General features: G+C 38.1%; 1 protein-coding gene across 1 annotated transcript in view; it reads left to right on the top strand.

Moving 5' to 3' along the window:
* The window catches only part of stab1 (stabilin 1), a 287,180-nt gene that overhangs the window by 228,828 nt on the left and 32,232 nt on the right, over positions 1–26,120 (top strand). Inside the window, exons 52-59 of the mRNA XM_060835476.1 lie at positions 2,938–3,024; positions 6,738–6,884; positions 7,993–8,049; positions 19,525–19,756; positions 21,098–21,247; positions 21,683–21,787; positions 23,510–23,617; positions 25,285–25,478. Coding sequence (XP_060691459.1) covers positions 2,938–3,024; positions 6,738–6,884; positions 7,993–8,049; positions 19,525–19,756; positions 21,098–21,247; positions 21,683–21,787; positions 23,510–23,617; positions 25,285–25,478 — 1,080 coding nt within the window. The remainder of the gene's footprint in view (positions 1–2,937; positions 3,025–6,737; positions 6,885–7,992; positions 8,050–19,524; positions 19,757–21,097; positions 21,248–21,682; positions 21,788–23,509; positions 23,618–25,284; positions 25,479–26,120) is intronic.

Here is a 26,120-nt window from a genome sequence, read left to right as displayed (position 1 = left end):
TTCTTCTTGTGCTGGTACAACCACAAAGCTATTGGGAAGGGACCTATGTCTCTGCAGATTCCTGGATGAAAGGGACATGAAGTGAGAGGTGTCCTGGAGATCTCCCTGGCGACCTATTCCAGAACTAGACAATGTGATGATCCCAGTTTTGTCCGTTGGATGCACTTCTGCCCTCTAATCAGGGTTTCTGCACAGACAACCAAATCTGCAAAACATAGAGTCCAAAACCAGTCCCCAGAAACTGGCAGCGAGTCCTGGGATCTGCCATCTGTGGAATATGGACTAACTCCAGGTCTTTTGACATATTGCTGCCTGATTTATGATGGGAGCCCAGCACAGGCCTGCAGAAATTGAGTATATGTATGAACTGCTTCAAAGTTCAACAACTCCTGTAACTAGGCATGTTCTTGATGGAAGAGCAAATTATTCCTAATTAGAAACTTCTAAGATGTAGAATCCATTCTTGGTTTTCCTCCATCTGAGAAACTTCCTGTCTACCAGGCCCTTCCTGTGGAGTCCTGTAATTTAAAAATTAGTTAATTTTAAGACAAATTTCTGCCCTGTGGCTAATGATTTTACCCTATAAATTTATACCCAAAACACTAACCATTTGTATGCATAAGAGTGAATTCATTAATTCTGTACTTCAAGTTGGGGGTTGTCAAAGAATTGCATAAAACTAGTTAGAAATTGCAATGCACAAACCAGCATCGGCCAGTCTGTCGCTGTTGGTGTTTACTCTTTAAATGAGCAATAGTCCTAATCACATAGGCCCAATCTGCACTAAAATTTCTCTCGCCTTTATTCCTTCTAAGTCACCCATCTAACCTATTATTCAAAGTTGACATGTTCTCTGCATTGATCACTAATTGCTTTTGGTCTCTCCACTTTGTGGCACACAATATTAAAATTGGAATGTACTTAATCTTTTTCATTCTTTGAAGTATCGCCTTTCCTGAAGGTCTAGACCTCATTCCTTCATCTTGTTTTGTTTCCATGTTTCTAACTGATCTGAAATGACTTTCTTCCTCAATTCCCTGTGTACATTTTGCATGTTTTCCTTTTTGTGGTTTTAAAATTTGTCTTATTCTTGGCTAGTTCTATCTTTTTCTACATATTCTTTGATTGTTATTACTGCCTCGGCTCCTTACCTCTGCAGTTTTAATTTCTCTGTTTGTTTATCCAAAAACAGTATCTGTTTGGCCATTTTATTAATTCTGTATCTATTTTAAAGTTGCCTATCCTTCCATTTTCTCCCCTTATCTGAAAGACTTGCTCAGGCAGTAAACCTGAAACCTCCACCTTTCCTTCGCTTCTTTTCTAATCTTAAGTTACTTTTGCCTGACCTCTGTCTTTTCCTTTCATTCATGTTTGAAACAGGTCACAATATTTGGCCACACTCCTCCTTTATCCATAAACTTTCCCAGTTTTCTTAAGTCCTTAACCATTGCACTGTGCAACAACAAAGCCTGCATAATACAGCAGCCACCTTTTCTAACCAGTGATTTGTCCAAAGCTACTGCATTTCTTATTTAATTGATCCTTCCCCCCACCCCCCAGCCAGCCATCTGAGTGAGCCATTTGTTTCCACTTTAATCCATTTTATGGTTTTGTTTAGGATCCTGCCACAAACTTGTTATGGATCACTTCCTCTGGGGGGTTTTGTGCTAAAAAATCTATTTATTTACCCAAATATTTGGATAATTAACTGTTTTTTCCTCTGCCAGATCCTAACACTCTCTCAAACTGTTTTTGAGTGAGTTCAACCACTTTCTCAAACTGTTTCTCCAAAGACCTTTTCCTACTCCCTGATTTGTTGGCTTGTGTCCAACTCCACATCAATTCCATTTCAGTTGGAAATACTTCCTACGCATGTTTGATCCAGTTAACATCTGTTAATCAAGTTTCCCAGGAATTGCACATCACCGTCCTTTCCTGTAATGCCATTTGTGCTACAAACCATGGTTTTAAGTTATAATTCAATTAAAAATTTGTTTTTTAAATCATTTAAATATCAATTAAACTACACCACCCCTCCACCTTTCCAGATAATTACAACTCTCATCAAATAGCTATTTTGGACACTTAGCTAGAGCCTTATGTCTGACCACATTTTGTTTGAACAGAGGATTTGAGCTATCGAGCGAGGCTGAGCAGGCTGGGGCTATTTTCCCTGGAGCGTCAGAGGCTGAGAGGTTACCTTATAGAGGTTTACGAAATTATGAGGGGCATGGATAGGGTAATAGGCAAAGTCTTTTCCCTGGGGTCAGGGAGTCCAGAACTAGAGGCCGTAGGTTTAGGGTGAGAGGGGAAAGATTTAAAGAGACCTAAGAGGCAACTTTTTCCACACAGAGGGTGGTACGTGTATGGGATGAGCTGCCAGAGGAAGTGGTGGAGGCTGGTACAATTGCAACATTTAAGAGGGATTTGGATGGGTATATAACTAGGAAGGGTTTGGAGGGATATGGGCCGGGTGCTGACAGGTGGGACTAGATTGAGTTGGGATATCTGGTCGGCATGGATGGGTTGGACCGAAGGGTCTATTTCCATGCTGTACCTCTCTGACTCTATGTTGGATCAGTAAATTTGACCTCAACTGTACTGTAATTTTACTTTATTACTGGCATTGTTAGTTTTACCTCACCATGTTCTCATCATAATTCACATCTCTTGCAGAAATAAACAAGTGTGGATGAAGGTCACTGGTGCATACTTTCTCCACTTACACTGACATAATGATCCATGAGTTTTTAGGGCCTCTGACTATTCATGGAAATAATCATAGCTTCTTATAACTCATATGCCAAAAAGCAACCTTTGCTCAACAGATTTTCTCCTTTAGTGTAAAAATAAGTACGCTACATTAAATTGGTTTATTTTCTATATATTCTGAATCCAATTTATTACAAATACTTATGCAATGTCTTACATTTACAGACTTTAGCAGCAGACCTTCCACTCATTAGCAGCAGGAGGACAATGCGAGGATCACTTATTTCAGTCCGTTGCAGTAGGACTATAATTGTAAGTGTTATACAGCATATTAAAATTGAAGTCCATTTTAGAAGTGAATTATAAATGTTAAAGTGTTATCCCAAAATGTTGACCATACCAAATTTTGACAAACACTGAACAATAATCAGTTGAATGGTAGGACAGACATTGTCCTCCACAAAACTAATGTGTTCAAGTGGATTCCTACAGACTCCACAGAAAATAATTATCAGAAAACTTTACCTGACAGATTGAATTTTTAAGAAGAATCATATATATATATGGGCACAATTTGGACGAGGTCTTTAATGCTCAATGATTATCCCTGGAGTTTCCCTCTTCAATATATTGAGGGCTCTTTGATCATATTTTGAATGTATTTGATGACAAGATATAATCAGAATTAGGGTAAGTTTTCATTTTGTAAAATTATGCTATTTCTATAGTTTGTCAGTCCATTGATCATGCAAGGAAGGTGACAGGCATTCCATTGAATTTGGAAAAGCAAAGTTAGACAAAGGTATTGCTTGATTCATGACTGCCTCCTGGAATGAGCATGTGTATGGATGTTGGATGAGGACAGGATCAGCATTATCTATTATCCTTCAGTTGGTACTGCCTCAGCTCAGGCATGAAGAGTGGCCAACAACAGGTACAGTGAGCACACATGGAATTAAACCCTAACATCTTCGGGGCAGAAAATTGGCATGAAGAAAACAAACAATCTTGGAGTCAATATTTCCTTTAACTTATTGTATGCAACAATTCTTTTCTCAATGCATGATTCCTTTGAACTTTTACTAGTAGCAGAGAACGTGCTAAGTTTAAAATATAACAATGCCTGCACAATATCTTATAAAAATCAGAAGAACTGCAGATGTTGTAAGTCAGAAACAAAAACAGAAGTTGTGGAAGAGCTCTGCAAACCTGGTAAGCATCTATGAAGAGAAATCAGAGTTAACAACATTTCCGGTCCAGTTCTGAGGAAGGGTCACTGGACCCGAAATGTTAAGAACATAAGAACACAAGAAATAAGAGCAGATTACAGAGCAATTGTGAAACATTCAAGGATGGGTTTTTTTTCTTTGCTTCAGTCTGGATATAGTGGACCGGAAAGCTAAGACGTAAGTAAGAAGTGTTCATAGGGATGTAAGGGAGCATGCCAGATTTGCATCCAAAATTCAGACAGCTCCCTGACAGCCACATAATCCTCCACATTCAAGTTGTTAATACGTGCTGAATAAAAGCCACGCAATACAGTCAAGCACAGAAACCAGAAAACCTGCTTCAAAATGGCATTTTTTTAAAAAGGAAATAAATAAACTTCTGTATTAACGTGAATTATTTGTGTTTAGGGTCTGGCTCTTCGAACCCTTTTAATAAGACCATGGCTGATCTTTCCGTGGCCTCAGCTCCACTTACCTGCCCTCCCACCATAACTGTTTATTCTGTTACTGTTAAAAAATTATCTGTATTAGCTTTAAAAACATTCAGTGAGGAAGCCTCAACTACTTCACTGGGCAGGGAATTCCACAGATTCACAACCCTCTGCCTGAAGAATTTCCTTCTCAATTCGATCCTAAATCTGCTCCCATCAAATTTGAGGCTATGTCCTCTTGTCCTAGTTTCACCTGCCAGTGGAAACATCCTCTTTATATCTATCTTACCTATTTCATTCATAATTTTATTTGTTTCTGTAAGATACCCCTCATTTTTCTGAATTCCAATGAATATAATCCCAGTGTACTCAGTGTCTCTTCATAAGCCAACCCCCTCAACTCTAGAATCAACCTAGTGAACCTTCTCTGTACCCCCTCTAGTGCCAGTACATCCTTTCTCAAGTAAGGAGACTAAAACTACATGCAGTATTCCAGGTGTGGCCTCACCAGCATCCTATACAGCTGCAACATAACCTCCCTGCTTTTTAACTCAATCCCTTTAACTATGTAGGACAAAATTCCATTTGCCTTCCTAATTACTTGTTGTACCTGCACACCAACCTTCTGTGACTCATGCACAAGGACAGGCAGGACCCTCTGCAACGAAGCATATTACAACTTTTTACCATTCAAATAATATTCCTTTTTATTATTATTCCTATTAAAATGGATGACTTCACATTTATTAACATTGTACTCCATCTGCCAGACCTTTGCCCTCTCACTTAAAGTATCTATGTCCTTCTGCAAAATTTCACAGTCCTCTGCACAATTTGCTCTGCCACTCATCTCAGTGTCATCATCAAACTTTGACACATTACATGTGGTCCCCAACTCCAAATCATCTATGTAACTTATGAGTAATTGCAGTCCCAACACTGAATGCTGAGGCACACCGCTAGTTACTGATCACCAACCAGAAAAGCACTCATTTATTTCCTGTCTTTGCTTCCTATTAGTTTACCAAACCTCTATCCATGCAAATACATTATCTGTAATGCCATGCATCTTTATTTTATGCAGCAGCCTTTTGTGCCAAACCTTGTCAAATGCCTTTAGGAAATCTAGATCCACCACACCTACTGAGTCTCTGATGTCCACCGTCCTTGTAATATCTTCATAGAATTCCAGTAAATTAGTTAAACATGACCTGCCTTTCATTAACCCATGCTGCAACTGCCCAACAGGACAACTTATATCTAGATGTCTTGCTATTTCTTACTTAATAATAGATTCAAACATTTTCTCCACTACAGAAGTTCCGCCAACCAGTCTATAATTCCCATCCTTTGTCTACCTCCTCTTTTAAACGGTGGCATCACATTTGCTGTTTTCCAATCTGCTGGAACTGCTCCAGAATCCAACGAATTCTGGAAAATTACCGCAAGTGCATTTGCTATTTCTCAGGTCATCACCTTTAGTACCCAGGGATGCATTCCAATACGGCCAGGAGACTTGTCTACCTTTAGCTCCATTAACTTTCCTAACACTACCTCCTCTGTGATAAAGATTATTTCCAGGTCCTCGCCTACCTTTATCTCCTTGTCAATTACTGGCATGTTACTCATGTCCTCTACTGTGAAGGCCAACACAAAATACCTACTCAGTGCCTTGGCCATTTTCTTATGTCACATTACTAAATCCGCCTTCTTATCCTGTAAAGGACCAATGTTTGCCTCAGCCACCCTTTTTTATTTTATATATTTATAGAAAGGTTTGCTATCTGTGTTTATTTCTGAGCTAGTTTACTCTCATAATCCATCTTACTTTACTTTATAGCTTTTTTGATTTCTCTTCACAGATGCTGCCAGACTTGCTGAACTTTTCCAGAAACTTCTGTTTTTGCTTCTGCACAATACCTTTGAGGTTACTGCACAGACATACAAAGGCAACATTTAGTGGGGATATTGTTTAGGATCAAAAATTTGAATTCCAAATTTAAGTTCATAGACCAATTTACAAGATGTTGTAATTTTTTAACCAAATTAAAACAAATGGTTGGATACTGTGGGATAATTTGAAACAAGGGGAAGTGAATTATAGTGGGATTCAATTTTCAGTGGATAAAGCTAAAATAAACCCAGGATAAAGCTAAAAGAAACTGCTGATCATATCTTAACCTACCACACCAGATCAACATATCACCCTCTGTAGTTAAGAAATGTTTTCAATGTTGATTTTAAGTAAAAATAAATATCTTCTTTATTTAGTGCTGTAATCCATGTGTAATAGTAGTTAGATCCCCTAATGATGACACTGCCCTGTTACATAAGGTTTCGTTCATGCAATATTACCTTTTATCAGGGAGATCTGATTGTGAACGATGGAAGTGCTCAGATTGTTCAGAGACACCTGGAGTTTGATGGCGGGATTGCATATGGCATCAATAGTCTCTTGGAACCTCCACATATAGGCGCTCGGTGCGACGCACTTACAATGCACCCTGCCCGTGTAAGTTTTTCTCCCAAATTAATTTCATTCTTGCTTCTGTTCACGTTAGTTACTGCTCTGATGGAAGACTAGGTTAATTCTAGATGAACAAGTCAAGATTCATCCATATAGTAGCTGACAGGATTTATTTTTCAGTGAAGATATAGTTAACCTCTGTATATCTGGGATCTTAATTCAAATTGTCATGCCCATCATATATATGCATGATTATATATATTTTCCATACCAGTGTAAATTCTTCAGTTGCACACTCCCAGCCCAGAGCTGCATCTCAGCAGAAAGAATTACAATTTAACAACAATAAACTGAACCACACATATCCTTTCAAGGAGCCATCTGCTGGCAGCATGCAGCCAGTGAATCCAGCCTGAAACAATCATAAAGAAATATCACTCTAATTCCACAGTCCTAATTATATAGATCTGTTAAATATATATGTATTATTTATGTGCTTTTATTTCTATTATTCTTTTATTTATTTCTATTATATCACCTTATAGGTATCTATAGCCCTATGTTCCATTTGGATGTTTTTATGTGGGTGCTTTTATAAACTCTTTTTCAGTTTGATTCAACCAGGCTTCCTGTGATATGCTGTAGCAATGTACTAATATTGTTTATAATTTCTATTTAACTTTCTTCCATATATTTAATTACACCATCTCTCTAATTGTGTTGTGATTGACTTTCATTAGTCTTCATAACTCAAGCTGATTTGTGACTTTAAGTACAATGCTTTCTCATATACTTTAGTGCAAGATCGATTTAAGATTGGTTGTCCATGCCGTTTAAGCATTACAGTGCACTTGTGAAACATTTGAGGTTAGATTTTTCTTTGCTTCTATTTGAGAATAGTCGACCGGAATGATAAAATGTAATTAAGAGGTGTTCATAGGGATGTAAGGGAGCATGCCAAAATGGGCAGGAATTCAGACAGCTCCCTTACAGCCACATAATCCTCCACATCCAAGTTTTTAATATGTGCTGAATAAAAGCCACGCAATACAGTCAAGCACAGAAACCAGAAAACCTGCTTCAAAATGGTATTTTTTTAATAAGGAAATGAGTACAAATTCTCACTGGATTAACGAGAACTATTTATGTTTAGGGTCCCTGCGGTAGTTGTTTGAATCCTCCTGCCTGTCCTCTTGGAACAAAACCACAGGTAAGATTTGGTTTATTTGGAAAGTTTGCCCAAATTTATTTTAGATCAATGCAATTTTGTATAACATTAGAAAATGAATCACATTTTATAAAGAATTCACAAAAAGAACCACAGGAAAATACCTAGACATCCTCCAGTATATTTTATAGTCATTTAGTTAGATTCATGAATGCTTCTGGCACAGATAAGGCCAGTTGGCCCATTATGTTGGTGCCAGCCTAAAAATATAGTATCCAGTCTAATCCCACTTTCTAGCATTTGATCTTTAGCCCTGCAGGTTACAGCACTGTAACAATGCATATCCAGTCACCTGTTAAATGATTTAAGGGTTTCTGCATCTAATACCCTTTCAGATGGTGTGTTCCATGTCCCCTCCAACCCTTTAGGTCAAAAAAACTCTCTCATCTGTACTCTATTCTTTCTACCTACAGCCTTAATCTAGCCTTTCTGCTAATATAACTATTTCTTCCTGTCTACTTCATCCCAGCCCCTCACACTTTTGTATATCTCAATCAAATATCTCCTCAGTCTCTTCTGTTCCAAGGAGAATGATGCCATGCTGTCCACTCTTTCCTCATCACTCCAGTTTTCCAAAATCCTGGTAAATCTCCTCTGTACTCTCTCAAGTGGAATTACATCCTTTCTGTAATGAGGTGACCAGAACTACGCAGTACTCAAACTGTGGCCTAAGTAATGATTTATACAGTTGCAGCATAACCTCCCAGCTTTTATGTTTTGTTAGGCAAGACGTAGAATATATCCGTTAAACTACTGCTACCATCTAATCCCAAGAATATGAATATAAGCATATATGTTAGTTTTAACTTTGGATAGCCTAAGAAATAGTAATGCTTTGCAGATGCAGAGAACATTTAGGAAATTGTGTTAGCTGTGTGGACGGTGAAGAAAGGAGCATTAAATGAAGTACTGACTATTCTGGCTAACTTAGAAGTCTGTCATCAGCATATTTTAAGGGAATGTGAAAAACAAGCCAATCATCTGCATAGGGATCAATTTATGTTTTTTGCATTCAGTTAGATAAGGTGATAAGAACAAATTAATTACCATCAAAGAAACATCCCCTCATCAGTTTAGAGATACACTCCTTTGTTTGGCCACAACTACATCTGGTAATAAGCCCAATAGTCAAAAGCACTGATGTTAAGAAGGCAGAATACCAAAATCAAGGCCTGTACATTCAGGTTATGTTGTCACAATAATTGTACAACAAGATGTTGGGGTTTTTTTAATGGTTTTGGCTGATAGGAAGATATCTGAAGACATGATCAAAGAAAACAAATGATACAAAAATCTTTAAGAAACACAGAAATTAAGTCAGAAGATTTAGCCAGGTTACATGCATTTATGCAAGTAACTTTTACCAAGATATAATAGGGGAGAATAACTCTTAACTACACTTTATAAGATACTGCTCAGATATCACAACCAAGTGATATCAAGGTTTAGCCAAAAAGAAAATGTAACAACATGTAATACAGTTATAATGGGAAATTTGCCTTAATAAGTGATAGTGACATTTCGTCATTCACTCACGGTTTCTTTTAATCCTTGTTTAATAATTCAGACTTGCAGTCAAACCTTGCAAAATATTTGTAAAATTGACAAAAAAAAATCTGGTAACAGGAATTCAGAACTTCTATTATAAACAGGGATTAATTTAAATTAGGATGGTTCTCTCTGGAATAGAGGAGGCCAGCTGAGGAATTCTGAAGATGATGGAAGATAGAAGCTATTCAGTATAGCAAGTGGTTCAATAGCCAAAGGTCATAAATTTAGAATTACTAGCAAAGGACAAACGATTGAGGTAGAAAGTTAGCAATAAGTGATGAAACAAGCTTCATGAAACAAGCTTATGGTGTTCCTATTTCTTATTTCATATCAAAGAATTTTCTTTTTGGCAATGTTAACCATTTTAATGGGAGGAAAATATGCCCAAGAAGAAAATATTGCATAACTGTTCAGAATGGACTACTATAGTACAAAGAATTGTTTAGCAACTTCTTCTAAAATAAACATCTAATAATCTCCAGCAGAATCTTGTGCTGCTCCCTAGAATGGGAAGCAGAGAGATCTGATTGATCAGGAAACCAAAAATTTGCTTCCCATGAAACTAAATATTTTCTGATCAGCCTACTCAGATCTCAGATGTTATTATATAACTCTGATGTAGATTGGACTTGAACCTGGGCTTCCTGGTGCAGAATACTATCACTAAACTGCAAGAACCCCACATGTTGTATCTAAGCTATTAAATTAAGGAACATCTGAAGTTCAGCTGAATATCCTGATTGCAAACATCAGGAAATCCCTTTGATTTGGATCTATATGCCATGCTTAATCATTAAAGGGCAGAATTTAGTTCGTTTTTCTAAATTATTTATTCTTTAGCAAGCAATATCTGCATTCTGATTCCTGGCTGCATTTCCATGACATGTAACAGGTAAGGTAGTCAAAAGACTGGAATAAGTGGCCACTGTTTATTTCCTCTTGGGGAAGCATTGTTTGACAGCGCAATGATTAAGGTTCTTTGTCTAAGGGGCATAGAGCAAAGAGGCCTGGCTATATGGGGCCTGGTGGGAAGCTGAGTGGGAGGAAGGAAGGAAAGCAAAGGTGCAGGGAAGGGAACTATCAGGTAGCAATGATGGAAGAGAAAGTGTTGGGTCAGTGCTGCCTAAGCTGGGCTCTTGAAGTTGACCAGAGGGGTGCAATGGGTTGATAGCTCCAGGATAACTGTCAGATAGTATTTTATTTGGGCAGGGGAGGGGGGAGGTTACATGGAAATGGACACAAAAATGAACATGGAGTAGGTAATGCATATCACTCAGATGGGAGTGAAGGAAGGGTGACGGTTTTAGGATCAAGAGTAATGGAGGGATGTTGAAAGTAACAGGGGAGAGAAATGGTAATATTCTGTCATTCATGGTCTGTTGGAGGGACGTTGGTTGATGATGGGGGAAGGTAGAAGATGGTGGAATATGTTTCAAAGGTGACACCCTGACTCAAATACCTGGCTTGACGTCCAAATATCTAAGTCTTTTTTTACACTGTGACAGTTTGAATGCAGAGGCAGAAGTAACTGTTACAATCTGACAGGCAATCCTATCACAACCTTTAATTAGTACCACATTCCAAGCTGAGTGAGGCACTGATAGATCTTAATCCTACAGTGAGTTATAGACAAAGATTGTGGTGCTGGAAAAGCACAGTCGGTCAGGCGGTATCCAAGGAGCAGGAGAATCGATGTTTCAGGAATAAGTCCTTCATCAGGTTAATGGACCTCTGTCTGGAAAGCTGGGGATCCTCAGTGGGCTCATTTCATTTCACTGCTCTTATGTTCTATGGTTGCATTAAGTTTTCCATTTTCATGTTAACACCATTGGTATAATCCATTTGTTTGGATCAACTTGAAACAAAACAGCTTTAATTTTGTTCAGAGATTCCCCGCATCACAGATACCAGTCTTCAGCCAATTCGATTTGCTCCACAAAATATTAAGAAATGTGGCCCTGGAAACTGCAAAGGTGATGGGCCCTGACAATATTCTGTCAATAGTATTGAAGACCTGAACTCCAGAACTTGCTGCACCCCTAGCCAAGCTGCTCTAATACAGATACAATACTTGCATCAACCTGAATATGTGAAAAATTGCCCAGAGACTATCCTATACACAAAAAGCAGGACAAATTCAACCAGGTCAATTACTGCCCCATCAGTCTATTCTCGATCATCAGTAAAATGATGGAAGGTGTTATCAAACAGTACCTGCTCACTGATGCTGAATTCTGGTTCTGCTCAGCTCCTGACCTCATTACAACTTTGAGTCAAACATGGACAAAAGAGCTGATTCCCAGAGGTAAGGTGAGAGTGCCAACCCTTGATACCAAGGCCAATTTGACCAAATGTGGCACCAAGGAGCCATGGATAAACTAGAATCAATGGGTATCAGGAAGCAAACTCTCCGCTGATTGGAGTCATACCTGGCACAAAGGAAGATGGTTGTGGTTGTTGATCAGTTATCTCAGCTCCAGGACATCTCTGCAGGAGTTCATCAGGATAGTGTCTTAGGCCCAACCATCTTCAGTTGCTTCATCAATGACCTTCCCTCCATCATAAGGTCATAAGTGGGGATGTTCACTGATGATGGCACAATAATCAGCACCATTCGTGATTCCTCAGATACTGAAATAGTCCTTTTTCAAATGGAGCAAGACCTAGACAATATTCAAGCTTGGTCTAAAGAGTAGGAAGTAAATTGCGTGCGACACAAATGCAAGGCAATGATTATTTCCAAGAAGAGACAATCTAACCACTGCCCCTTGATATTCAATGGTGTCAGCATCACTGAATCCTCCATCATCAACATCCTGGGGCTACCATTGATCAGAAAAACTGAATTGGATGTGCCATACAATTGCAGTGGCTACAAGAGCAGATCAGAGGCTAAGAATACTGCAGCGAGTAACTCGCCTTCTGACTTCCCACAGCTTGTCCACCATCTACAAGGCACAGGTCAGGAATGTGATGGAATACTTCCCATTTGTCTGGATGAGTGAGCTCCAACAGTACTCAAGCTGGACACCATCCGGGACAAAGCAGACCGCTGAATTGGCCCTGCATCCACAAACATTGAGTCACTCTACCACTGATACTCAATGTGTACCATCTGCAAGATACATTGCAGAAATTCGCTAAAAGTCCTTAGTCAGCAGCTTTCAAACTCATGACCACTTCCACTTTGGACAAGCACAATAGTAATCTGGGAATACCCTTTGCCTCCAATCCACTGACATTCCTGACTGTTGCTGGGTCAAAATCTTGGAATTCTTTCCCTTGTGTGGGTCAGCCTACAACACATGGACTGCAGCAGTACACAAAGGAAGCTCACTACCACCTTTCATCTGTAAGGCAACTAGGGATAGGCAATAAATTCTGGCCAGTCAGTGATGCCTATGTTCCACAAGTGAATTTTTTTTTTAAATTGCTGCTGGAACAATCAGGTGATATCTTTGCCAGTGGGAAGGCCACACTATCTGCATAACAATGCATATTTTTATGACCCCTGGTGACTAGAAACAGAAAGTATGTAGGCCTATAGGACAACAAGCCCAGACTTATGCAACATCAGAGGCTACAAGCACTCTTAATTTGGTTGCAAGGCACTCATATATCTCAGACATATTCTCCAAATGTGTGTATATCCTTGTGGAATGATAATCAGGTGAACATTAGTAAATGGGTTTCTAAATATGTCCCAAGGCCGCAACGTTACAAATTATGCACAAAGTTCAATTTGGCACAATGCTAGTGATGCATCAACTGATGAAGGAGCAGCGCTCCGAAAGCTTGTACTTCCAAATAAATCTGTTGTGTGATTTTTAGTTTTGTCCACCCCAGTCCAACACCAGCACCTGTACACCACAACTGATGATGTGAGACAATGAATAATATATCCACAGGCCCACATTGTCCAAAGCCAATTGTGAATAAAACACAATGCTCTGAAATGTCTGTGACCACTGCAGCAATGGATTTTGTTGAAACATTTTGACTTTCACTCATTAGAGCAATTTGGAAGAAATACCAAAATGAAAGCAATCATACTGAGTTAAGGGGAAAGTGCTGATTGTACAGCAAGTGGACTCTGATAAGTGTATTACTGTGAAGAATGCACCAGTTAATGATGATAAGCAGTTGATAGTTGAGCTTTGTTTAGACATTCAAATCTAACAGGTTGACTCTAATTGGTTAAGATGTTGATAAAGAATGATCCTGAGAATGGCTGTCATCACTCTTGAAAAATTGAAACTAGTGCAGCATTTACATGTATTCTCTCTGTAGCTTGCACAGTGAATGCATTGCATGGACCCTATTTCTGAGGCTGCTGCTTAAAGACCAATCTTATAGTGTGTAGGAATCCCAACATCTATATTGATCAATGAAGGTAGGTTTGCAGTAGACAGTCATAGAGAATTCCTGGCTAATTCTCATCTATAACATCAAGGTAAGGGAGTTCATTTTACTACTGTATTTGAGAGGTGAATTTGAACATATGAGTGTTATTAAGGCACAGAATTAGCTTCTTAGATTAGCAATGGGATCATTTCAAACATATTTATGTAATAGAAGTATGTAAAGGATATATGGTTATCACAGAATCTGAAAGTATTACGGATCAGAAGGAGGCCATTTGGCCCATCGTACATGCATCAGCTATTCAAAATGAGCATCCAAATTGCTCTGAGTGCAAGCCAAAACATTTCAACAAAGTTCATTGATGCAATGATCACAGTGGATGAAGTGGTAGTGGAGGAATATGACATGACCAATTCCATTTCTGACAAGGACAGCAGTTACATGGGAATGCTCTTTGCCTCCAACCCACTGACATTCCTGACTGTTGCTGGGTCAAAATCCTGGAATTCTCTCCCTCGTGTGGGTCAGCCTACAACACATGGACTGCAGAGGTACACAAGGAATGTAGAAGAAAAAAAGTCTTCATTGGTTGAGGTGTTGTGTATTAAAGTTGGCAAGTCATGTTGCAGTTGTATAAGACTTTAGTCAAACCACATTTGGAGTGCTGTGTACAGTTCGAGTTGCTGAAGTAGAGGAAGGATGTGGAGGCTTTGGAGAGAGTGCAAAAGGGGCTGGGGAGTATTAGTAGCAAGGAGAGGTTGGACAAACTTGTGTTGTTTTCGCTAGAGCATTAGAATGGTGACCTGATAGAAGTATATAAAATGATGAGAGACATGAATAGGGTGAATAGTCAGAGTCGCCTTCCCAGGGATCAAGTACTGGGGGCATAGGTTTAAGGTGAGAGAGGGGAAAATTTAAAGGAGAAGTGTTTGGAAAGTGTTTTTTACACACAGGGTAATAGGTGCCTGAAATGTGCTGCCAATAGAGGTGGAAGAAACAGATACATTAGCAAAGTTTAACAGACATTTAGACACATGAACAGGCAGAGAATAGAGAGATTTGGACCATGTGCAGGCAGATGGGATTAATTTAGAATAGCATCATGGTCAGCAAAGACATGGTGAGGTGAAGGGCCTGTTTCTGTAATGTACTTTTTCTGTGTTTTATTATCTAGTGCCAATCTCCTGTTGATACACACATGACCTTACACAGTCTTTCAATTCAAATTATCATCTAATGCTGTCTTGAATCTCCACTGGAACCAACCTCCGCCACATTTCAGTGCATTCCAGACTGAACTACTTGCTGAGTGAAAAAACATTTTCTCACTTTAGCCTGGCTTATTTTGCACATCACTTTAAATCCAGGCCCCTCTTTGTTCATTTCTGAGCAGGAACAGCTTCTCCCTATCTACTCTGTATGCTCATGATTTTGAAAGCTTCTATCAAATATCCTCTCAGCTGCCTTCTCTCCTAAGTGAACAATCCTAACTTCTTCAATCTTATAAATCGCTTCTGTATTCTGTCCAAAGCATTCACATTTTTCCCCCTGTAATGTGTCATTCTTAACTGTACACAATAGCCAGCTGAGGTCTAGCAAACGTCATGTACAAGTTCAACATCATTTTCATATTATTGTACCTAGCCAAGACTCCTTCCTTATTAATTTTGAAATCTTCTACTGATAGAGCTTCTTCTCTGTCGCCATGGCCTGGGCAGTATTCTACTCTTCAGGAAATTCAGATACAAAATATTCATTTACCACCTTGTCCATGCCCCCGCCTTCATGTGTGTAAACTCTCTTTTTGATCATTAATTGGTCCTACTCCTCCTCTAACCACTTTATTTTTTTACTATTTATACATCCATGGAAATGTCGGTTATAATCTGCTCATCGATTCTCATAATTCCTTTTTGTTTCTTTGTTTTCTTCACCTTCCCTGTAAGCCATAATTATACCTCTTGGTTCAACATTCTACTTTCTGCCTTACACCTGTATTAAGTATACTTTTTCTTACTAATGTTAGTTTCTACCTTCATTGGCATCCAGGGATTTGTTTGTCCTACTTTTACTATTTTGAGGGAGCATGCCTTTACTGTTGGTGAATCATTTCCTCTTTAAAGGTAGCCACAGTTCAGTTTGTGTTTTTCCTAACATACTCTTGTTTCAGTTATTCTTACCCACTGTATTTTACATTAGATGATGATCTATAGACTACAATGTAAATTGTATCCTTTCTATTCCTTGGCTTTAACCAACTTGAATCCATCTTTGAATCCTCTGAAGCATCCTCTTTCTCAAATACCCAATTCTTAACCCAATACTGCTACTCTTCCTCCTTTCTTTTCCTTTTGAATCTTATGCTGAAAATGTGTTGCTGGAAAAGCGCAGCAGGTTAGGCAGCATCCAAGGAGCAGGAGAATCGACGTTTCGGGCATGAGCCCTTCTTCAGGATGCTGCCTAACCTGCTGTGCTTTTCCAGCAACACATTTTCAGCTCTGATCTCCAGCATCTGCAGTCCTCACTTTCTCCTCTTTCGAATCTTATACCCAGGGATATTTAATACCCAGTCTTGCCCTTGCTGAAACCACTTCTGTAATTGCCATGACATCAAATATTCTGAATGGTAATCTGCATCTTTAACACCCCGACCTTATTTACTTTACTCCATGCATTTATATATGTGTATCTGTTTTGAACATAATTCTTCCTCTCTGCTCTGGAGTCAGCTGCTTCCCCTAGTATTTTGTGAACCCTGATATTCTCTACTAATGGCTCCCACACCGTCCTTCCAAAATTAGTTCAAAACCCTCCCAAAGGATTTAGCAAAACGCCATGTAAAAACTCCGTCTCAGCTCTGTTCTGATGCTATAGGCATCATCTTCCCAGGAGCCGGTCCTAATGTCCCATTTTTATGTAATTTCCATTGAGAGCTAATTTTTCATGGAACCCAAAGATATTTCAGAGAGTTTGGCTCTAACAGGAATCCCATGACAACACTATCTATTGGCACATACAGAGTGTTGTTAATACTAAACTCAATGGCATTGAGTTGTTGAATTCAGTAGTTTAATGATTCCTAATTCACACATTGGTGCTGGGTCCATGCTCATTCAGGTCTGTACAAGTCTGGTGCTGAAATAAGAATGCATTTAAGTAATCCTGCAGGGCAATGCTATGTTGATCAGATCACTTCTTGCTATATATCAGGCAAACTCATGAACAGGCCGACAGCAATCCTATTTGGTCCTGAAAAGTGCCAAACTTATAATATCCTAGGAAAGGTAACTCAAGGGTTTGAGCAACAGATTGCGACCTCAGTGCTGTTTGTCACTGACATGATGTCATCATCGAACCAAGAAAGATGTTCTGCCTATCATGCAAGTGAATAATATGGTGTATAGATTTCAGTGCCTGTGTGATGCTCAGAAGGTAGCCTGTATGTCACAAAGACTGGCAGATCGTAACCAACAGCTTAGCCCTTTGACTGTTCTCAACTGGCAAGGTATTGATCATACTCAGTTCACCAGCGCTTGCAAAGTTTCACAACACTGTATCTGACATTAGATATGATTTTATGTCAGTTGTCAATGAACTGATGTATTCATCTTGGGCAACATCTCTACCAATCAGATTCTACTTGCCAATCAATCAGCTCACTTGTATGTAGGTTTGCTCACTGAGCTGGAAGGTTCATTTCCAGGCATTTTGTCACCATACTAGATAACATCTTCAGTGAGCCTCCGGGCAAAGCACTGTTGATAATTCCTACTTTCGATTTATATGTTTGGGTTTCATAGAAAGCAGGAATTATCAGCAGTGCTTTGCCTGGAGGCCCAGTGAAAATGTTACCTAGTATGGCGATGAAATGTCTGGAAATGAACCTTCCAGCTTACTGAGCAAATCTACATCCAGAATCTCAAACTGAGCTACAAATCCTCTCAAAACTCGCCAATCAGCCCTCCCTCTCGCAAAGTGTATATGTTGCTTTCATTTTACTTTGGCAATTCGAATTGTCCTGAAAAAAGAAAGCTACAGCAAAGATGCAAACTGTTTTTTCAGCAACACTCCTGTTCTGTACAGCCAAATGACGACATACATGAATGAAGTGAAATTAAATATTTATTCATATGTGTACTTCATATTTGGTGATTAGACACCTGTGCCATCCTTCTAGATTGTCTGACTAGTCCATGCTGACCATATTCACAAACTGTACATTGTTCTGCCATAACGTGCATTTCTTTAACATAGGTTTGCAGTAATGCAGTTGATGAATTAGGGACACTGTTTCTAAAGCATGAACGTTTAATATGTGTACTGGCTATAATACGATTCCATCTCCAACACGTTATGTGCTGTTTCTAAAAGTGTGATTTTTCTATAATAGGAGGTTACACAAAAATCTTTCCTATTTACGAACTTATCGAAATGTCTTTTAAATGTTGTAAACCACTTTCTCTGGCAGTTCATTCCACACATGAATCACTCTGTGTAAATGGTGCCCCTCATGTCCTTTTCAAATCTTCCTCCCCTTACCTTAAAAATATACCCCCTAGTCTTGGACTCCCCCGTCCTAAGGAAAAGACTCTTGTTAATCATCTTATATATGTCCCTCATGATTTTATAAACCTCTATAAGATCACTCCTTTACCTCCTATGTTCCAGTGGAAAAACATCCCAGTCTATCTAGCCTCTCTCTATAACTCAACCCCTCCATTCTCAGCAACATCCTAATAACTCTTTTCTGACCCTTTCCAGTTTAATAATGTCCTTTCTATAACAAGACAACCAGAACTGCATACAGTACTTCAGAAGAGGCCTCACCATGGTCTTTTACAATCTCAAAGTTTGTTCCTTTACCATTTTTTAATCTTTTCCTCCTTGTACACCAAAGTATAAACTAATGCCCACAACTGAAGTGAGGCAGCCTGATTGGTATGCCTTATTGCCGGAGATGACCTTGATAGGAGTCCTCTGTTGGTCTGAGGCCTAGCGGGGTCTGGCCTACTGAAGAATTCCTGCATCCCCCTTGGCCTGACCTGCATGAGGTGTTGCGGTCAATGGCAAAAGGAAAATGGAAAGGTAGGGCATCCTAGGGAAATAATCACAAAGGTGGATTGGTAACATTCTAGATGTATGAATAAAACAGAATACAGAAGTTCTGAACTCCCATCTACCTTTTTTATTAGCCATGCAGATTGATCCTGGTCCCATTGCTGACTGCTTAATAAGTGACTGCACAGCAGGTGTAATACTCTGATGATATCCTCACTGAAAAATTAACATTTCTAGAAAAAGAAATATAAACTACGAGGAGTTAGTAGCAATATATTACTGAAAAACGAGGCTTTGTGGATGTTTTTATGTTCCAAAAGTAGAAATTTAATGAAATTAAAAGCCTAGATTCAAAATGTTTCTAATAAAAACAAATTGTGTACAGTGTGGTTAATGTATTACACAGCCTGTTAGAGGTTCCAATAACTTACTGTTCAGAAATAAAATCCTGAGAGATCTTTATTTTTGTTTTTCAATTTAAAGGATGGCACTGATTACCAAAGCTGTTGGTACAACCAAGCGAACAAGCCAAGCAGACACTTTCGGGAACAGTTCAGTGATCGGATCAATACTGCTGCATTTCCCTTTAAACTGATCCGAGGAAAATGGGTTCGTCAAGGTCATCTCCATGCAATACGTGGTTGCAGCAGACAATGTGTTAATCCCCTATGGATTCCTCAATGTTGCAAACATCATTATGGCCCTTATTGTCAAGGTAATGTCAGACACATGTCACAATTCTATCACCATAGTCTGGTTTGAGATATATGTCTACTGCATTTTCCTCCATTGCCTACTGTTTTTTTCTTGAAGTTAAGTGCATTTTCACTTCAACTTTTAAATAAATCACGCTATAAGCCAGCAACAGGCATATAATTGAATATTTGAAACTAACCTTTGAATATGTATGAAGAGACTAAGATGGCCCCTAGTGCAGAGCAAGTTAAGGGAAGATTTACTAAAGTTCGCAATTATAAGGGGTTATGATGCTGTAAATAGTGGGAGGAAGCAAATTGAAAGACAAAAGAGTCAGAAGACATTTTTCATGCAGTGAGTTTTTTTTAAATGATGCACAACACGATTGACTGGTGAAAGGAGATTCGGGCAGTAATATTCAAAACAGTATAGAATAAATCCTTCAAAAGGAAACATTTGCAGTACTATTGGGAAAGAGCAGGGGAGAGTAGTTAATTGTTAGATCTGTCAAGCACAGTGTTCTTCCTACCAAAGTGCATCACCTCACACTTCTCTGCATTCAACCTCATCTGTGACCTATCCATCCACTCCAACAATTTATCAACATCCTTTTGATGTTCCACACTATCCTCCTTAGAATTCTTCCATATTTTATGTCACCTGCAAACTTGGTAATTGCCGCCTGCACACCAGGGTCCAGATTATTAATATATTTCAGAGAAAGCAAGGGCCCCAGTACCAACCTGGTGGTCAATCCCTGGGGTACTCCATTTAAAACAAAATCTTACTGTGTCCTGAAAAATATTTATTTACCATCAGTCTGTTTCCTATCACTCAGCCAATTTTGTATCCATGTTGCTACTGTCCCTTTTACATCAGACCCTACACTTTTCCTCAGGTGTGTTGTGAGACACTGTTAAATGCCTTCTGGAAATCCATGTGTACCAAGTCCAAAGTGTTAACCCCATCTACCCTTTCCATTACCTCTTCAGAATAGTTAAACATGATTTTGTCCTTAAAATATATGCTGACTCATCCTAATCAACCCACTTTTTTCCACACTGATTCTATCAGGATTATTTTCAAACATTTACCCATCTGGCAGTGGTAAATTCTTCCAAATACAGCCAGATAGAAATAAATGACAGGGACACTATAGGCCCGTAGGAGGATGTTAATGGGGTGATTTTGAAATGCTGCCTGAGAAAACTAGCTAGGCTTAAGAGAAACGTTTGCCAAAATATGAGAAGATTCAGTCCATAGGGCCTCCTTCAAATGGAGCATCCCCCATTCACTCAAGGCCCAGGCCCAAAACTCTTCGTTAATCTAGAAGATTTACCCTGAGACTTTACTATTTCAGTGTGCCCTGGAGGAATACAGTCACCTTGTAGTTCTCATGGAAGTTGTAATGATAGAAGACTCGGAAATGGAACATGCCAGTGCTCAGTGGGGTTCAGTGGAACAGCCTGTGAATTGTGTGAAACTGGTAGATATGGACCAAACTGCAAAAGTATGTATCACAACCATCTCTATGTTCTCTGAATTACTGTAAGAAAAGTTGGTAGTTTTGCTTTGTATTTTCTAACTGATGTGATGTCCTACAACCAAAATGCATAACCTATTTTACCAATGCATTCCTTAAATTGCTTTTTATGTTATTGAAATTTTGGAATCTGCTTGAACAAATATACAGAACTAACGCAGCTTACAAATACTACATTCAACTGTTCAGGCTGTATTCATATAGATCATACATCTCAGCAGTATTTCTATACAAAAGTTGTCATGTGATAAAGGAATAACTATTTGAGAGCTCTGCGAAGAATTTGCTTATATCTAGATTACTTGTCTATTGCTATTACAGTCTACAAACTGAGTTTCACCTGGACTAACTCCTTGAATAATAGCAACTTTCACATGTAACTTTTTTTTTGAAATCTCACAGAATGTAATTGCACAGGAAATGCAATCTGTGATGAAGGAATTTCTGGTGCTGGAACTTGTTTCTGTAGAGAAGGATGGACTGGAAAATATTGTGAAACAAGATTTGGCAAGTAATTTTACATATGTAATTTTGAAATCAATATTAATTCATGAGCCCAATATTATATATTATTGTCACTTATTTTCCAGTTATTTGTAACTTACATTAGTGCAAGTCCATTTTAATACATATGGTTTTGTGTCTTACTGAAGTCAGAAAAGTTTATTTATTCCATTAATTGTCAAATTCCAAAGTTAAAATTAAATCAATTGATAAAGCAAATTACTGTAACTGAAGAATTGCAAATTGCTCAATTTGAATTAGTTTTCTCCAATGGAAACCTTATTTACTTTGTAATATTTTGTTCATATTAATGAGTATAGCTTTCACTGTTCTAGCACTAACAGTAAAGCCAAATTGAATGTAATGTTACTCCTACATCAATATTGCTGTTAACATTCATGGGCAGAAGGATGAATACTTCTAGGTAAGAAAATTGTATTGAGTTGCAGTAATATCATCAGTCTATGCTACTAATCACATTACAGAATTCTCAGTCAGCTAATTCCAACTTTGCAAGCACTAATAACCAAATTACTTTTGAAACACTTCATGCAAAATATAGATTTAAACATATACATGAACTGAAAGGTAGAATCTCAACTGTTTTGAAAAAAAATTCTTGTTATTTTAAACATCTAGTTGAAATATCTATAAATTAATCATGACAGAGAAACTTGATAATATTCCACATGTCATTTCAGGGGCAGTTGGTGGTTCAACAATCGATATTACTCAGATTACTGTTAAAAATCTAGCTCATTGAATTAGCCTTTTTTGTGAGGTTTTCAATAGTGAAAGGAATGTAGAAAAAGTGAAAACTGTCTCCAGTTGATGCCAATTAGAGCTGACTCTTGGGGCAGTCAGGGCAGTTGGTTGGGAAAGGGTGGGAGTAAGTTGATGTAGTCAATAGCATAGCCTGTGGCACTGCTGCAAATGATAGACTGCAACTTCAGGATTTCACCCATTCATAGACTCATACTAAATCCTAAATGTTGTAGCCAGATTCAGGGGATTAATGATGTTGATCACTGACCGTTCGCATTAAAAACCTTGCAAATTTCTGGGAGGATATGGGTTAAAATGTTGGATCTTTGAAATTGAAACTTAAAATGTTAGAATGTAAAACAGCAGCTGGCAGGAAGAAAATAAGGTTTTGGGGGTGACATTTTTAAGCTGCATTGCCAGGTTGTTTTTCTCTGATTGATGTTAGACGTATTTCCAGTACATCAGGGTATAATCTTCATAAATTACATTTAAACTCTCCTGAATTTGTGTTTCATAGATTCTCAGCAAAGGTAGCATAATTAAAAGAAAAAATGTGGTTATTTGCTAAAATCCATTAGTTATCTTTCTATTAGTAATGTATCTATATTTTAGGAGTTTACTCTAAATAAATTTTGAACAATTATGACATTCAGTAATTTGTAAGTGCTAGCTATTTTTATTCTGGGATAACATAAACTGCATAAAATCAAATAGAGACAAGTGACTTTAATTAAAGAATTAAAACATATTGATTTAAGATTTGCATAAAATTTAACTTTCCAAACATGCTACTTTTGAAACATGGATTAAAGTGCAGCAGTCAAGATAGTGATTTATCCACTGAACAGGAGATTGAAACTAGTATCTTTGACATGTTTGATTAATTTTCTTTATTGTATATAGTGTCATTTATACTCCAGTCTTGAAGCACTGAGTTTTTTGTATTTTTGTTTAATGTAGCTGTAAAATCTGTATGTTCTCCAAAGTGTGATCGCAATGCTGTTTGCAGAAGTGACAACATCTGTGAGTGTAATCCATACTATGAAGGTGACGGAAGAAAATGTACAGGCAAGTACATATACATGTTTAGCTAAGTTTATCAAATATAATTGTAAATTCTATTTGGTTGTTTTGATTTCAGACTAGCTTATATTCAGCTGAAGACCTAAATTGTAGGGTCAGTAGGTGTTCAGTTTCCTATTGGTGGATTCTAAGCATTTAATTTAAAATTGCAAACAGATTATTTTCAGACTCAATTAGCATATACACACTATGTATAAATTAATTTTAGGGCCTCAGTGAGGTGATAGAATTTTAACACCATTGCAGTACTAAATAGGGAAGGAGCATACTCTGGTCATTATACTGATGCTAACTCCTCTATAAATCAGAAATTAATGTAGAGTTTTATTACTTTCCCTATTTAAAACGTTCTACTTTCCCTTTTTTTCTGAAAAAAAGCAAATTTTAAAAAACTTTATTGTTGTCCATGGCACTCTTGTGCAGAGACATTTATAATTGCCTCTACATTCACTCTCTTAGGGACAATTTTACACTATTGACCTTTTTTTTGCTGAATCAGTTCCATATTATGATCATAGCCCACAGTGCCTGCACTGATAGTGATTCTTTCACTGGAGGATTTTACTGTAATCTCATTTTTACCTTTTTAAATTCAGTTCAGAAAGTAGCAAAAGCAGGACAGTGCAGGATTTAGAAGGGCTCTTGTGGTGCAATGATGGTGGGCTAGTAGGTCTCGTTTAAATTCCACCTGCTCCAGATATGTGTAATAAACTCTCTTGGATAGAAAATATCTATCAGGAATTCAGGGTGTCAGTTATGAGGAGAAATTAGAAAAGCTACAGCTCTTCTCCTCGGAATAGAAAGGGTTGTCAGCTGATTTAATAGAAGTATTCAAAATGATGAGGCACTTCGATAAGAGTAGATACAGAAAAAATGTTCCCTCGAGTAAGTTAACTCTTAATAGAAGGAAAAGATAAAAGATCTAGAGGAAAGATAAGCAGAATCCTTTTCACTCGAAGAGTTGATGGAATCTGGGATGTTACTTAATGTGATGGTGCAAGTTAAAATTACGAATGATGTCAATAGGAAGTTGGACGGCTACATGAGGATGAGGAACTGAGGTCCATAACCCCACACTCTTGCTTTTTGTCTAAGTGTGACAGCACTGTCAAAGATCTGGTAAAGGCATAATGCGTCTCCTTCTGTGCTGTAGGGTTCTGATACAAAATTTTAGTTCTTTAATCACAAGATTCGCTCAACTGTGTGGTGGAAAAATGAGACAGAATTACTTCTGGATAGAACAAGTAGGATATTCTGCCCTGGCCCAATTCCATGAGTGTTGCACAAGAAATCTGACAGAAATTTGTCTGCGAAAAGGCATCTCAAATTCAATGGTTGTCATTTTTAACATGCCAATTGGACTCTTGGGCAGCTTTCAGTTTTATTCCCTTTGGAAAGATAAGGCATAACCCTCAATAGGCACATTGGTTAGGTCATAGCTCTCTGAAAGGATAGAACAGATTTCGGACCAGGTTTGAGCTGGCTAATATTTTTAAACTCTGTTCAGGAATAATTAAAAAAAAGAGATACACTAGGAGTCAACAGAATACTATAATAAGATTTTATTTAGCCACAAAATCTATCTTGTTGTTCTTGCATGGAAAGAAGGGAGTCAAAGCACATTCATTAATATTGTAATTTTATATATATAGTGGTCAACCGCTGCAAGAACAGCAATGGAGGCTGCCATCAATATGCTGCCTGTAGTCAAAGTGGGATTAACATAACCTGCATTTGCCAACCAGGACACGAGGGTGACGGCTATTTCTGTAGCCCCATAGATCGATGTGTCGATGGCAGGAATGGTGGATGCAGTGAACATGCAATATGCATTAATATTGGACCGGTAAGTGCAAAAGATATTAGGACTGGTTAATATTATTATTTGTGAACTTGAAATACATTGTTAGCATCATTAAGGGCAACTTCTAACTTACTGCTGGTATATAGATCCATTTTTACAACTGCCAAGATTAATAAAGAGTAAGTAACCAGTTGGGGGAAGAGGTTGGAGACTTGTTGTTTTTACATTGGATTCCTGACTGTAACACTGGTCACAGTTCTTTGGAAAAAGGTTATATTTTCATGTTCAAATTGCTAACAGTCAGCCAGCTGGCAGTTAATGAATGTCATACGTTTGGAGTCAGAATAATTTTGAGACCATGGATTGACAAACTTCTCAATATGTTAAGGCACAGTTATTATCAATATACCTCGGATAATCTTTGAGGGCTGTAATGAAGAATCTTTCAATTCTACCTCCCTAACCTATTATTTGAAGGGAAATTATACTGTGCCAGTCATGCTTTGAAAGCAATGAATAAAATTCCATCTATCAAATGATTTTTGAAAAAAAACTTTCAATTTAGTTAAATAAGAAGTCTAAAAGGAATTTGTCATAATTAAACCACTTTTCAAAATTGCAAAGGCATGTTTTGAAATTAACTAATATCATATGTGCTTGAATGAAATGCTTCTCTTTCCTACT

This window comes from Hemiscyllium ocellatum, chromosome 14, assembly GCF_020745735.1.
Source record: "Hemiscyllium ocellatum isolate sHemOce1 chromosome 14, sHemOce1.pat.X.cur, whole genome shotgun sequence".
Taxonomy (NCBI): Eukaryota; Metazoa; Chordata; class Chondrichthyes; order Orectolobiformes; family Hemiscylliidae; genus Hemiscyllium; species Hemiscyllium ocellatum.
Note: the sequence above shows the minus strand (reverse complement) of the source record. Positions and strands in the feature narration are given on the sequence as shown.